This window comes from Ranitomeya imitator, chromosome 2, assembly GCF_032444005.1.
Source record: "Ranitomeya imitator isolate aRanImi1 chromosome 2, aRanImi1.pri, whole genome shotgun sequence".
NCBI lineage: Eukaryota > Metazoa > Chordata > Amphibia > Anura > Dendrobatidae > Ranitomeya > Ranitomeya imitator.
Window position 1 is genome coordinate 589217070 of NC_091283.1, and position 16448 is coordinate 589233517.

At 45.2% G+C, this 16448-nt stretch overlaps 1 protein-coding gene across 1 annotated transcript in view; it reads left to right on the forward strand.

Moving 5' to 3' along the window:
- Window positions 1-16448, forward strand: part of SGK2 (serum/glucocorticoid regulated kinase 2) — a 122469-nt gene that overhangs the window by 79362 nt on the left and 26659 nt on the right. The window contains exons 4-5 of the mRNA XM_069752319.1: window positions 14351-14434; window positions 14514-14645. Of these exons, the coding sequence (XP_069608420.1) occupies window positions 14351-14434; window positions 14514-14645 (216 nt within the window). The remainder of the gene's footprint in view (window positions 1-14350; window positions 14435-14513; window positions 14646-16448) is intronic.

Genomic DNA, 16448 nt, shown 5'->3' on the forward strand with positions numbered 1-16448 from the left:
AACGGTACGGAGGTGGTCCCTCTGCGTCTCAGAGCTTCCAGCAGGCGAGAAAAACCAATAAAGCAAGCTGGACAGAAAAATAGCAACAAAATAACATAAGCAAAACTTAGCTTTGCAGAGCAGCAGGCCACAGGAATGATCCAGGGAAAAAACAAGTCCCACACTGAAACATTGACAGGAAGCATAGATCAAAGCATCAGGTGGAGTTAAGTAGAGAAGAAGCTAACGAGCTCACCAGATCACCTGAGGGAGGAAACTCAGAAGCTGCAGTACCACTTTCCTCCACAAACGGAAGATCCCAGAGAGAATCAGCCGAAGTACCACTTGTGACCACAGGAGTGAACTCTGCCACAGAATTCACAACAGTACCCCCCCCTTGAGGAGGGGTCACCGAACCCTCACCAGAGCCCCCAGGCCGACCAGGATGAGCCACATGAAAGGCACGAACAAGATCGGGAGCATGGACATCAGAGGCAAAAACCCAGGAATTATCCTCCTGAGCATAACCCTTCCATTTAACCAGATACTGGAGTTTCCGTCTTGAAACACGAGAATCCAAAATCTTCTCCACAATATACTCCAATTCCCCCTCCACCAAAACCGGGGCAGGAAGCTCAACAGATGGAACCATAGGTGCCACGTATCTCCGCAACAATGACCTATGGAATACGTTATGTATGGAAAAAGAATCTGGAAGGGTCAGACGAAAAGACACAGGATTAAGAACCTCAGAAATCCTATACGGACCAATAAAACGAGGTTTAAACTTAGGAGAGGAAACCTTCATAGGAATATGACGAGAAGATAACCAAACCAGATCCCCAACACGAAGTCGGGGACCCACACGGCGTCTGCGATTAGCGAAAAGTTGAGCCTTCTCCTGGGACAAGGTCAAATTGTCCACTACCTGAGTCCAAATCTGCTGCAACCTGTCCACCACAGTATCCACACCAGGACAGTCCGAAGACTCAACCTGTCCAGAAGAGAAACGAGGATGGAACCCAGAATTGCAGAAAAACGGTGAAACCAAGGTAGCCGAGCTGGCCCGATTATTAAGGGCGAACTCAGCCAAAGGCAAAAAGGACACCCAGTCATCCTGATCAGCAGAAACAAAGCACCTCAGATATGTTTCCAAGGTCTGATTGGTTCGCTCGGTCTGGCCATTAGTCTGAGGATGGAAAGCCGAGGAAAAAGACAAGTCAATGCCCATCCTACCACAAAAGGCTCGCCAAAACCTCGAAACAAACTGGGAACCTCTGTCAGAAACAATATTCTCTGGAATGCCATGCAAACGAACCACATGCTGGAAGAACAAAGGCACCAAATCAGAGGAGGAAGGCAATTTAGACAAGGGTACCAGATGGACCATCTTAGAAAAGCGATCACAGACCACCCAAATGACTGACATCTTTTGAGAAACGGGAAGGTCAGAAATAAAATCCATAGAGATATGTGTCCAAGGCCTCTTCGGGACCGGCAAGGGCAAAAGCAACCCACTGGCACGAGAACAGCAGGGCTTAGCCCGAGCACAAATCCCACAGGACTGCACAAAAGCACGCACATCCCGCGACAGAGAGGGCCACCAAAAGGATCTAGCCACTAACTCTCTGGTACCAAAGATTCCAGGATGACCAGCCAACACCGAACAATGAAGTTCAGAGATAACTCTATTCGTCCACCTATCAGGGACAAACAGTTTCTCCGCTGGGCAACGATCAGGTTTATTAGCCTGAAATTTTTGCAGCACCAGCCGCAAATCAGGGGAGATGGCAGACACAATTACTCCTTCCTTGAGGATACCCGCCGGCTCAGATAAACCCGGAGAGTCGGGTACAAAACTCCTAGACAGAGCATCCGCCATCACATTTTTAGAGCCCGGAAGGTACGAAATCACAAAGTCAAAACGGGCAAAAAACAACGACCAACGAGCTTGTCTAGGATTCAAGCGCTTGGCAGACTCGAGATAAGTCAAGTTCTTATGATCAGTCAATACCACCACGCGATGCTTAGCTCCTTCAAGCCAATGACGCCACTCCTCGAATGCCCACTTCATGGCCAGCAACTCTCGGTTGCCCACATCATAATTACGCTCAGCAGGCGAAAACTTCCTGGAAAAGAAAGCGCATGGTTTCATCACTGAGCAACCAGAACCTCTCTGCGACAAAACAGCCCCTGCTCCAATCTCAGAAGCATCAACCTCGACCTGGAACGGAAGAGAAACATCTGGTTGACACAACACAGGGGCAGAAGAAAAACGACGCTTCAACTCTTGAAAAGCTTCCACAGCAGCAGAAGACCAATTGACCACATCAGCACTCTTCTTGGTCAAATCGGTCAATGGTTTAGCAATACTAGAAAAATTGCAGATGAAGCGACGATAAAAATTAGCAAAGCCCAGGAACTTTTGCAGACTTTTCAGAGATGTCGGCTGAGTCCAATCATGGATGGCTTGGACCTTAACAGGATCCATCTCGATAGTAGAAGGGGAAAAGATGAACCCCAAAAATGAAACCTTCTGCACACCAAAGAGACACTTTGATCCCTTCACAAACAAAGAATTAGCACGCAGGACCTGAAAAACCGTTCTGACCTGCTTCACATGAGACTCCCAATCATCCGAGAAGATCAAAATGTCATCCAAGTACACAATCAGGAATTTATCCAGGTACTCTCGGAAGATGTCATGCATAAAGGACTGAAACACTGATGGAGCATTGGCAAGTCCGAACGGCATCACGAGATACTCAAAATGACCCTCGGGCGTATTAAATGTAGTTTTCCATTCATCACCTTGCTTAATTCGCACCAGATTATACGCACCACGAAGATCTATCTTTGTGAACCAACTAGCCCCCTTAATCCGAGCAAACAGATCAGATAACAATGGCAAGGGGTACTGAAATTTAACCGTGATCTTATTAAGAAGGCGGTAATCTATACAAGGTCTCAGCGAACCATCCTTCTTGGCTACAAAAAAGAACCCTGCTCCTAATGGCGACGATGACGGGCGAATATGCCCCTTCTCCAGGGATTCCTTCACATAACTGCGCATAGCGGTGTGCTCAGGCACGGACAAATTAAACAATCGACCTTTTGGGAATTTACTACCAGGAATCAAATTGATAGCACAATCACAATCCCTATGCGGATTGGACTTGGGCTCATCAAATATATCCCGGTAATCAGACAAGAACTCTGGGACCTCAGAAGGAGTGGATGACGAAATTGACAGAAATGGAACATCACCATGTACCCCCTGACAACCCCAGCTGGACACCGACATGGATTTCCAATCTAATACTGGATTATGGGGTTGTAGCCATGGCAACCCCAACACGACCACATCATGCAGATTATGCAACACCAGAAAGCGAATAACCTCCTGATGTGCAGGAGCCATGCACATGGTCAGCTGGGTCCAGTATTGAGGCTTATTCTTGGCCAAAGGCGTAGCATCAATTCCTCTCAATGGAATAGGACACTGCAAGGGCTCCAAGAAAAACCCACAACGCTTAGCATATTCCAAGTCCATCAAATTCAGGGCAGCGCCTGAATCCACAAATGCCATGACAGAATATGATGACAAAGAGCAGATCAAGGTAACGGACAGAAGAAATTTTGACTGTACAGTACCAATGGTGGCAGACCTAGCGAACCGCTTAGTGCGCTTAGGACAATCAGAGATAGCATGAGTGGAATCACCACAGTAGAAACACAGACCATTCAGAAGTCTATGTTCTTGCCGTTCAACTCTGGTCAAGGTCCTATCACACTGCATAGGCTCAGGTTTAAGCTCAGGTAATACCGCCAAATGGTGCACAGGTTTACGCTCACGCAAGCGTCGACCGATCTGAATGGCCAAAGACATAGACTCATTCAAACCAGCAGGCATAGGAAATCCCACCATGACATCCTTAAGGGCTTCAGAGAGACCCTTTCTGAATATTGCTGCCAGCGCAGATTCATTCCATTGAGTGAGCACTGACCACTTTCTAAATTTCTGACAATATACCTCTATCTCATCCTGAGCCTGACAAAGAGCCAGCAAATTTTTTTCTGCCTGATCCACTGAATTAGGCTCATCGTACAGCAACCCAAGCGCCAGGAAAAACGTATCGATATTACTCAATGCAGGATCTCCTGATGCAAGAGAAAACGCCCAGTCCTGAGGGTCGCCGCGCAAAAAAGAAATGACGATCCTAACCTGTTGAATTGGGTCACCAGAAGAGCGAGGTTTCAAAGCCAGAAATAGTTTACAATTATTTTTGAAACTCAGAAATTTAGTTCTATCTCCAAAAAACAAATCTGGAATAGGAATTCTCGGTTCAAGCAAAGAATTCTGGACCACAAAATCTTGAATATTTTGAACTCTTGCCGTGAGCTGATCCACACATGAAGACAGACCTTTAATGTCCATTGCTACACCTGTGTCCTGAACCACCCAAATGTCTAGGGGAAAAAAAAGACAAAACACAGTGCAAAGAAAAAAAAATGGTCTCAGAACTTCTTTTTTTCCTCTATTGAGAATCATTAGCACTTTGGTCTTCCTGTACTGTTATGAAAGGCAATTCAGAATCACAATGGACATGGAGGTCAGAGCACATTCAGTGAACTGACAATAACCCAAAATAATAGAACGAGCTCTGAGACGTGGGAACTCTGCAGACCGCAATCCCTAAGCCTATCAAACCACACTAAAGGTAGCCATGGAGCGCTCCTGACCAGAACCTAGGCGCCTCGTCACAGCCTGAGAAACTAGCTAATCCTGAAGATAGAAAAATAAGCCTACCTTGCCTCAGAGAAATTCCCCAAAGGAAAAGGCAGCCCCCCACATATAATGACTGTGAGCAAGATGAAAACACAAACATAGAGATGAAACAGATTTAGCAAAGTGAGGCCCGACTAGCTGAACAGAACGAGGATAGGGAAGATAACTTTGAGGTCAGCACAAAAACCTATAAAAAACCACGCAGAGGGGACAAAAAGACCCTCCGCACCGACTAACGGTACGGAGGTGGTCCCTCTGCGTCTCAGAGCTTCCAGCAGGCGAGAAAAACCAATAAAGCAAGCTGGACAGAAAAATAGCAACAAAATAACATAAGCAAAACTTAGCTTTGCAGAGCAGCAGGCCACAGGAATGATCCAGGGAAAAAACAAGTCCCACACTGAAACATTGACAGGAAGCATAGATCAAAGCATCAGGTGGAGTTAAGTAGAGAAGAAGCTAACGAGCTCACCAGATCACCTGAGGGAGGAAACTCAGAAGCTGCAGTACCACTTTCCTCCACAAACGGAAGATCCCAGAGAGAATCAGCCGAAGTACCACTTGTGACCACAGGAGTGAACTCTGCCACAGAATTCACAACAGGGTTATGGTTAGGGCTAGGGTTAGGGCTAGGGTTAAGGCTACAGTTAGGGTTAAGGCTACAGTTAGGGTTAAGGCTACAGTTAGGGTTAAGGCTACAGTTAGGGTTAGGGTTTGGATTACATTTGCGGTTGGGAATAGGGTTGGGATTAGGGTTAGGGGTGTGTCTGGGTTAGAGGTGTGGTTAGGGTTACCGTTTGAATTAGGGTTAGGGGTGTGTTTGGATTAGGGTTTCAGTTATAATTGGGGGGTTTCCACTGTTTAGACACATCAGGGGCTCTCCAAATGCGACATGGCGTCCGATTTCAATTCCAGCCAATTCTGCGTTGAAAAAGTAAAACAGTGCTCCTTCCCTTCCGAGCCCTCCCATGCGCCCAAACGGTGGTTCCCCCCCACATATGGGGCATCAGCGCACTCAGGACAAATTGGACAACAAATTTTGGTGTCCAATTTCTCCTGTTACCCTCGAGAAAATACAAAACTGGGGGCTAAAAAATAATTTTGGGATTTTTTTATTTTGTTTTCACGGCTCTGCGTTAGAAACTGTAGTGAAACACTTGGGGGCTCAAAGTTCTCACAACACATCTAGATAAGTTCCTTGGGGGGTCTAGTTTCCAATATGGGGTCTGTTGTGAATTCTGTTGCCAAGCTCCCTCCTGTGGTCGAGAGTGGTACTTCGGCTGGTTCTGTCTATGAGCTTCCTTTGGTGGATGAGAGTGGTACTGCGGCTTCTGAGTTTCCTTCCTCAGGTGATGAGGTTAAGTCGTTAGGTGCTGCTCTATTTAACTCCACCTGGTGCTTTGATCCTGGCCTCCAGTCAATGTTCTAGTATTGGTCTTGCTTCCTCCTGGATCGTTCCTGTGGCCTGCATAAGCTAAGTTCTGCTTGTGTTACTTTTGTTTGCTGTATTTTCTGTCCAGCTTGCTATATTGGTTTTTCTTGCTTGCTGGAAGCTCTGAGACGCAGAGGGAGCACCTCCGTACCGTTAGTCGGTGCGGAGGGTCTTTTTGCCCCTCTGCGTGGTTGTTTGTAGGTTTTTGTGTTGACGGCAAAGCTATCTTTCCTATCCTCGGTCTATTCAGTAAGTCGGGCATCACTTTGCTAAATCTATTTCATCTCTGTGTTTGTATTTTCATCTTTACTCACAGTCATTATATGTTGGGGGCTGCCTTTTCCTTTGGGGAATTTCTCTGAGCAAGGTAGGCTTATTTTTCTATCTTCAGGGCTAGTTAGTTTCTCAGGCTGTGCCGAGTTGCATAGGGAGCGTTAGGCGCAATCCACGGCTACCTCTAGTGTGGTGTGTTAGGATTAGGGATTGCGGTCAGCAGAGTTCCCACGTCTCAGAGCTCGTCCTATGTTTTTGGTAATTGTCAGGTCACTTTGTGTGCTCTGAACTTCAAGGTCCATTGTGGTTCTGAATTACCTGTTCATAACAGTACTGGAGGCCAAAAGTACTAATGCTTCTCAATAGAGGGAAAAGAGAAGTTCTGAGACCATTTTTTTTTCTTTGCCTGTGTTCTGTCTTTCTTTTCCCCTTTACATCAGGGTGGTTCAGAACACAGGTGTGGACATGGACATTCAGGGTCTGTCCTCTTTGTTGGATAATCTCACTATAAGTGTACAGAACATTCAAGATTTAGTGGTTCAGAATCCTATGTTAGAACCTAAAATTCCTATTCCTGAGTTGTTTTCTGGAGATAGAGCTAAGTTTTTGAATTTTAAAAATAATTGTAAATTATTTCTGGCTTTGAAACCCCGCTCCTCTGGTGACCCAGTTCAACAAGTTAGGATCATTATTTCTTTATTACGTGGCGACCCTCAAGACTGGGCATTTTCCCTTGCGCCAGGAGATCCTGCATTATGTAACATTGATGCGTTTTTTCTGGCGCTCGGATTGCTGTACGACGAACCTAATTCAGTGGATCAGGCAGAGAAAAATTTGCTGGCTCTGTGTCAGAGTCAGGATGAGATAGAGATTTATTGTCAGAAGTTTAGAAAGTGGTCCGTGCTCACTCAATGGAATGAATGTGCGCTGGCAGCTATTTTCAGAAAGGGTCTCTCTGAAGCCCTTAAGGATGTCATGGTGGGATTTCCTATGCCTGCTGGTCTAAATGAGTCTATGTCTTTGGCCATTCAGATCGGTCGACGCTTGCGTGAGCGTAAATCTGTGCACCATTTGGCGGTATTATCTGAGCATAAACCTGAGCCTATGCAGTGCGATAGGACTTTGACCAGAGCTGAAAGGCAAGAACACAGACGTCAGAATGGGCTGTGTTTCTACTGTGGTGATTCCACTCATGCTATCTCCGATTGTCCTAAGCGCACTAAGCGGTTCGCTAGGTCCGCCACCATTGGTACGGTACAGTTGAAATTTCTTTTGTCCGTTACTTTGATCTGCTCTTTGTCTTCCTATTCTGTCATGGCATTTGTGGATTCAGGCGCTGCCCTGAATTTGATGGACTTGGAGTTTGCTAGGCGCTGTAGGTTTGTCTTGGTGCCCTTGCAGTGTCCTATTCCATTGAGAGGAATTGATGCTACGCCTTTGGCCAAGAATAAGCCTCAGTATTGGACCCAACTGACCATGTGCATGGCTCCTGCGCACCAGGAGGATATTCGCTTTCTGGTGTTGCATAATCTGCATGATGTGGTCGTGTTGGGGTTGCCATGGCTACAAGTCCATAACCCAGTATTAGATTGGAAATCAATGTCTGTGTCCAGCTGGGGTTGTCAGGGGGTACATGGTGATGTTCCATTTCTGTCTATCTCATCATCCACTCCTTCTGAGGTCCCAGAGTTCTTGTCTGATTACCGGGATGTATTCGATGAGCCCAAGTCCAATGCCCTACCTCCGCATAGGGATTGTGATTGTGCTATCGATTTGATTCCTGGTAGTAAGTTTCCTAAGGGTCGACTGTTTAATTTATCTGTACCTGAGCATGCCGCTATGCGGAGTTACGTGAAGGAGTCTTTGGAGAAGGGTCATATTCGCCCGTCATCGTCGCCATTGGGAGCGGGGTTCTTTTTTGTGGCCAAGAAGGATGGTTCGCTGAGACCTTGTATTGATTACCGCCTTCTAAATAAAATTGCGGTCAAATTTCAGTACCCCTTGCCGCTGCTGTCTGATTTGTTTGCTCGGATTAAGGGGGCAAGTTGGTTCACCAAGATAGATCTTCGTGGTGCGTATAATCTTGTGCGTATTAAACGGGGCGACGAATGGAAAACAGCATTTAATACGCCCGAAGGCCATTTTGAGTACCTGGTTATGCCATTCGGGCTTTCTAATGCTCCATCAGTGTTTCAGTCCTTTATGCATGACATCTTCCGAGAGTACCTGGATAAATTCCTGATTGTATACTTGGATGATATTTTGGTCTTCTCGGATGATTGGGAATCTCATGTGAAGCAGGTCAGAATGGTGTTCCAGGTCCTGCGTTCTAATTCTTTGTTTGTGAAGGGGTCAAAGTGTCTCTTTGGTGTTCAGAAGGTTTCATTTTTGGGGTTCATTTTTTCTCCTTCTACTATCGAGATGGACCCTGTTAAAGTTCAGGCCATTTATGATTGGACTCAGCCAACATCTCTGAAGAGTCTGCAGAAGTTCCTGGGCTTTGCTAATTTTTATCGTCGCTTCATCGCTAATTTTTCTAGTATTGCTAAACCTTTGACTGATTTAACCAAGAAGGGTGCTGATGTGGTCAATTGGTCTTCTGCTGCTGTGGAAGCTTTTCAGGAGTTGAAGCGTCGTTTTTCTTCTGCCCCTGTGTTGTGCCAACCAGATGTTTCGCTTCCGTTCCAGGTCGAGGTTGATGCTTCCGAAATTGGAGCAGGGGCTGTTTTGTCGCAGAGAAGTTCTGATTGCTCGGTGATGAAACCATGCACCTTCTTTTCCAGGAAATTTTCGCCTGCTGAGCGAAATTATGATGTTGGCAATCGAGAGTTGCTAGCCATGAAGTGGGCATTCGAGGAGTGGCGTCATTGGCTTGAAGGAGCTAAGCATCGCGTGGTGGTCTTGACTGATCACAAAAACTTGACTTATCTCGAGTCTGCCAAACGGTTGAATCCTAGACAGGCTCGTTGGTCGCTGTTTTTCTCCCGTTTTGACTTTGTGGTTTCGTACCTTCCGGGCTCTAAAAATGTGAAGGCGGATGCCCTGTCTAGGAGTTTTGTGCCCGATTCTCCGGGTTTGCCTGAGCCGGCGGGTATTCTCAAAGAGGGGGTAATTTTGTCTGCCATCTCCCCTGATTTGCGGCGGGTGCTGCAAAAATTTCAGGCTAATGGACCTGACCGTTGCCCAGCGGAGAAACTGTTTGTCCCTGATAGGTGGACGAATAAAGTTATCTCTGAGGTTCATTGTTCGGTGTTGGCTGGTCATCCTGGAATCTTTGGTACCAGAGATTTGGTGGCTAGATCCTTTTGGTGGCCGTCTCTGTCGCGGGATGTGCGTTCTTTTGTGCAGTCCTGTGGGATTTGTGCTCGGGCTAAGCCCTGCTGTTCTCGTGCCAGTGGGTTGCTTTTGCCCTTGCCGGTCCCGAAGAGGCCTTGGACACATATCTCTATGGATTTTATTTCGGATCTCCCCGTCTCTCAAAGAATGTCGGTCATTTGGGTGGTTTGTGATCGCTTCTCTAAGATGGTCCATTTGGTGCCCTTGTCTAAATTGCCTTCCTCCTCTGATTTGGTGTCATTGTTTTTCCAGCATGTGGTTCGTTTACATGGCATTCCAGAGAACATCGTTTCTGACAGAGGTTCCCAGTTTGTTTCGAGGTTTTGGCGAGCCTTTTGTGCTAGGATGGGCATTAATTTGTCTTTTTCCTCGTCTTTCCATCCTCAGACAAATGGCCAGACTGAACGAACCAATCAGACCTTGGAAACATATCTGAGATGTTTTGTTTCTGCTGATCAGGATGATTGGGTGTCCTTTTTGCCTTTGGCTGAGTTCGCCCTTAATAATCGGGCCAGCTCGGCTACTTTGGTTTCGCCGTTTTTCTGCAATTCTGGGTTCCACCCTCGTTTCTCTTCATGGCAGGTTGAGTCTTCGGACTGTCCTGGTGTGGATACTGTGGTGGATAGGTTGCAGCAGATTTGGACTCATGTAGTGGACAATTTGACTTTGTCCCAGGAGAAGGCTCAACGTTTCGCTAACCGCAGGCGCTGTGTGGGTCCCCAACTTCGTGTTGGGGATTTGGTTTGGTTGTCATCTCGTTATATTCCTATGAAGGTTTCCTCTCCTAAATTTAAGCCTCGTTTCATTGGTCCATATAGGATTTCTGAGGTTCTTAATCCTGTGTCTTTTCGTCTGACTCTTCCAGCTTCTTTTTCCATCCATAACGTGTTCCATAGGTCATTGTTGCGGAGATACGTGGCACCTGTGGTTCCATCTATTGATCCTCCTGCTCCGGTTTTGGTGGAAGGGGAATTGGAGTATATAGTGGAGAAGATTTTGGATTCTCGTGTTTCGAGATGGAAACTCCAGTATTTGGTTAAGTGGAAAGGTTATGGTCAGGAAGATAATTCCTGGGTCTTTGCCTCTGATGTCCATGCTGCCGATCTGGTTCGTGCCTTTCATGTGGCTCATCCTGGTCGGCCTGGGGGCTCTGGTGAGGGTTCGGTGACCCCTCCTCAAGGGGGGGGTACTGTTGTGAATTCTGTGGCCAAGCTCCCTCCTGTGGTCGAGAGTGGTACTTCGGCTGGTTCTGTCTATGAGCTTCCTTTGGTGGATGAGAGTGGTACTGCGGCTTCTGAGTTTCCTTCCTCAGGTGATGAGGTTAAGTCGTTAGGTGCTGCTCTATTTAACTCCACCTGGTGCTTTGATCCTGGCCTCCAGTCAATGTTCTAGTATTGGTTTTGCTTCCTCCTGGATCGTTCCTGTGGCCTGCATAAGCTAAGTTCTGCTTGTGTTACTTTTGTTTGCTATATTTTCTGTCCAGCTTGCTATATTGGTTTTTCTTGCTTGCTAGAAGCTCTGAGACGCAGAGGGAGCACCTCCGTACCATTAGTCGGTGCAGAGGGTCTTTTTGCCCCTCTGCGTGGTTGTTTGTAGGTTTTTGTGTTGACCGCAAAGCTATCTTTCCTATCCTCGGTCTATTCAGTAAGTCGGGCCTCACTCTATTTCATCTCTGTGTTTGTATTTTAATCTTTACTCACAGTCATTATATGTGGGGGGCTGCCTTTTCCTTTGGGGAATTTCTCTAAGGCAAGGTAGGCTTATTTTTCTATCTTCAGGGCTAGTTAGTTTCTCAGGCTGTGCCGAGTTGCATAGGGAGCGTTAGGCGCAATCCACGGCTACCTCTAGTGTGGTGTGATAGGATTAGGGATTGCGGTCAGCAGAGTTCCCACGTCTCAGAGCTCGTCCTAAGTTTTTGGTAATTGTCAGGTCACTTTGTGTGCTCTGGACTTCAAGGTCCATTGTGGTTCTGAATTACCTGTTCATAACAGGGGTCACTTGTGGGGGGTTTCTACTGTTTAGGTACATTAGGGGCTCTGCAAACGCAATGTGACGCCTGCAGACCATTCCATCTAAGTCTGTATTTCAAATGGCGCTCCTTCCCTTCCGAGCCTTCCCATGCGCCCAAACGGTGGTTCCCCCCACATATGGGGTATCAGCGCACTCAGGACAAATTGCACAACAAATTTTGGGGTCCAATTTCTCCTGTTACCCTCGGGAAAATACAAAACTGGGGGCTAAAAAATAATATTTGTGGGACAAAAATGTTGTTTTATTTTTACGGCTCTGCATTATAAACTTCTGTGAAGCTCTTGGTGGGTCAAAGTGCTCACCACACCTCTAGATAAGTTCCTTAGGGGGTCTACCTTCCAAAATGGTGTCACTTGTGGGGGGTTTCAATGTTTAGGCACATCAGTGGCTCTTCAAACGCAACATGGCGTCCCATCTCAATTCCTATCAATTTTGCATTGAAAGGTCAAACGGCGCTCCTTCCCTTCCGAGGTCTCCCATGCGCCCAAACAGTGGTTTACCCCCACATATGGGGTATCAGAGTACTCAGGACAAATTGTGCAACAACTTTTTGGTTCCAATTTCTTTTCTTACCATTGGGAAAATAAAAAATTGTGGGTGAAAAGATAATTTTTGTGCAAAATTTTTTTTTATTATTTTTACGGTTCTGCATTATAAACTTCTGTGAAGCACTTGGTGGGTCAAAGTGCTCACCACACCTCTAGATAAGTTCCTTAGGGGGTCTACTTTCCAAAATGGTGTCACTTGTGGGGGGTTTCAATGTTTAGGCACATCAGTGGCTCTCCAAACGCAACATGGCGTCCCATCTCAATTCCAGTCAATTTTGCATTAAAAAGTCAAATGGCGCTCCTTCGCTTCCAAGCTCTGTCATGCGCCCAAAGAGTGGTTTACCTCCACTTATGGGGTATCGGCGTACTCAGGACAAATTGTACAACAAGGTTTGGGGTCCATTTTCTCCTGTAACTCTTGGCAAAATAAAACAAATTGGAGCTGAAGTAAATTTTTTGTGAAAAAAAGTTAAATGTTAATTTTTATTTAAACATTCCAAAAATTCCTGTGAAACACCTGAAGGGTTAATAAACTTCTTGGATGTGGTTTTCAGAACCTTGAGGGGTGCAGCTTTTAGAATGGTCTCACACTTGGGTATTTTCTATCATATAGACCCCTCAAAATGACTTCAAATGAGATGTGGTCCCTAAAATAAAATGGTGTTGTAAAAATGAGAAATTGCTGGTCAACTTTTAACCCTTATAACTCCCTAACAAAAAAAAATTTGGTTCCAAAATTGTGCTGATGTAAAGTAGACATGTGGAAATGTTACTTATTAAGTATTTTGTGTGACATATCTCTGTGATTTAATTGCATAAAAATTCAAAGTTGGAAAATTGCAAAATTTTCAAAATTTTCGCCATGTTTCCGTTTTTTTCACAAATAAACGCAGGTAATATCAAAGAAATTTTACCACTATCATGAAGTACAATATGTCACGAGAAAACAATGTCAGAATCACCAGGATCCGTCGAAGCGTTCCAGAGTTATAACCTCATAAAGGGACAGTGGTCAGAATTGTAAAAATTGGCCCGGTCCATAACGTGCAAACCACCCTTGGGGGTAAAGGGGATAAACAGCTACATGTTATATATAAGACTCCATAGAAAGAGGATAAGATACTATGAGAAGCGCTCAATATTGAACATGATTCTGACAGAACATTTTTCACATGGAATCAATGACAAAACACAGAAATGAAATGTCTGTCCAAATATAAATACTGTAAAGGCATGGCAATGTACGTGAGCCATGTTGTAGACAGACATGCGCATGAGTCCAGAAGTGGATCTGTCACCAGATTTCTCAAGTGTACATAATTTAATCTTTGAGATGGATCTAATCTTGCTTCTACATCTGTAATACCGTTATGAGTCTTGTAAATTTAGAGTGATAATTCATGTTGAACTGGCTGTATAACCCCTTTGCGAAAATGTACTCTCAATTTCCACATACTTAGACCGTCTCTCCTTCCTACTGCTCTTGATCTCCATTCCTCAGTACAAGCTGTGGCTGTTGATCAGGCTGTACAGAACCTGAATACACTTGGACTCATGCGTAGAGTTGGTAAGAATCGATTCACAGGACCCAGTTCAGCGGCAATGTCAGTTATCTGTGAACACTGGATGGGAGAACCTGAAAACCGCTTCCTACCTGACAGAATTTGTGGTTCTTCTTTAAATTTGGCAGCCTGGAGTGTTCAAATGTACATCTTGCCACAACAATGACATTGTCCGAGGCTGGAAACTCAGAAAAAATGAGATGCCATCAGGCAAGAGGCGTGGTTCTCAGGGCATGAACGCTATCATACCTGGTCTCGTAACATGCTTAGTATCAAAATAGTGCAGTTATTCTGATGTAGACTTTCAGAGCACACCAGCCTCCTTGCGATCTGTGAAATAAGTACATGCAGTTAGTATCGTGAAATCTTGGTTTACCAACTAAAGAAGGTTTACTTTTAACAGGTCCTACTAGCCAAGCGTAAAAGTGACAATAAGTTCTATGCTGTGAAGGTTCTACAGAAGAAGACCATTCTAAAGAGAAAAGAGGTATTTCATCATACATGTGCTTGCAACCACATTTATTCAAATTTCTGAGCCTATAACGATATTTCCTTTTCATTCTCAGCAATCTCACATCATGGCTGAGAGGAATGTTTTGCTGACGAACCTAAAGCATCCATTCCTTGTAGGATTGCACTTCTCCTTCCAAACCCCAGAGAAACTCTATTTTGTTCTGGACTATGTAAATGGAGGAGAGGTGAGACTAGATGCACAGATTAGTGCTTCTTTATTTTATGGCATAATCCAGAACCACGTGCTGCCCAGAATTTCATATAACCAGATGTTCTCAGATGACTTTTTTCTCAAGGTACTGTAGCCGACAATCCTGTTACCAATAGAAGCAATTCACCAGAAATTTGTCAGGTAATTTTTGTGTAGTATCATAATTCTATCCTGAAAAAGGGATTAGGTAGCCCTTTCAGGATATGTAGCTTTTATTTCTCTATGTAGCCGTTGTGTTCCTAGAAGCTCCAAGCAAATTTGTCTTGGACCGGCAAGTCAAGCATATCTAAATGGAAAATATTAACCCCTCCCCCGCCCATAATCCTGCCCACACCTCTGCACTGGCGTCACTGATTCAGTCATACTGTCGTATACCCGAAGATCGCATCGCAATCCACAGACTGACCGTCTGCTCTCCTGACCTGAGAGTGACAGCTGCATAGAAATACATGCTGTCACACTCATGTCAGGAGAGCAGACGGCCAGCCTGAGGATTGCAATGTGATCCTCGGGCTAGTAATTCAGCAGCCTGATTAAATTAGTGATGTTGGCCGAGAGGTGGGCAAGCTTATGTGTGGGGGAAGGGATGAAAAATCATTTTGCATTTAAATGCAAGCCGGCAAGTAAAGCAAATGAATATTCCGCCCTTTCCCCCACATAATCCCACCCAACCTTCCCAGCCAGTATCACTGATTGGATGCAGTCAAGCTGCTATGTTAATCGTCCAAGGACTGCATCGCAATCCTCGGACTAGCCTTCTGCTCTCCTGACGTGAGTAACAGCATGTATTTCTATGCAGCTATCACTCACAGGTCAGGAGAGCAGACAGTCAGTCCGTGGATTGCTATGCGATCTTCGAGTATAAGGCAGTATGACAGAATCAGTGACACCAGTGCAGAGGGGTGGGCAGGATTATGGGCGGGAGAGCGGCGAACATTAATTTGCAATTTACACATGCTTGACTTGCCGTCTCGAGGCAATAAATTTGTCTTCGACACAACTGGGGCCACGTAGAAAAATAAAAGTTACATATCCTGAAAGGGCTGCTAAAGCCCTATTACAGGATACTATTAGGATACTACACAAAAATAACCTGGCAGAAAGTGAGTTACCTGTAAAATGTAAATGATTTTGAGCCATGTACTGCATTCACACATTGCGGCTGCATTTTAGTTATTTGCTGTAGTTGGGGTAAAATTGCGAAGTGGCCACAACTAGAGAATGCAGCCATAGGGTGTGGTGATAGGGTGGACTCAGCTCTATTGTGTTGGAAAAGGTAAATGATACTGACCTATCTGTGTGTTGTATTCAGTATGTTCTTTCATGTGTCCTATACATTCACCCAACTGTACATTCACCAAATTGCTCCTGATTGGCGTACATCTCTTGAATGAATCAGGAATGCCTGATGAGCCGTGGGCGCCTCTCTGCTCAACGCCTGAAATCATATATCAGTCTCTGAATTAGATGATCCATGGCGAGAAACTCCAGGTCGGCCCATTTTTGCATAATTGGGAGAAACTGGCATGAAAATGCCGCGAGTCATGAATTTTTGTGTAATACCGAGTTCCACCAAAATTTGTGACTTTTCAAAGCAATTTACACCAGAATTCAGATGAATACATTTTGATGAATTGGGACCTTAGAGCATTAATTACCTAGGCTTGATCACAATTTTGTCATAACGAGATGATGATGATTAGACCACAAGTATAGTCATTTATGTGAGGTTTCCTTACCACCCAGCAATGGGGGTATCAAAGCTGTCCAGCTATAT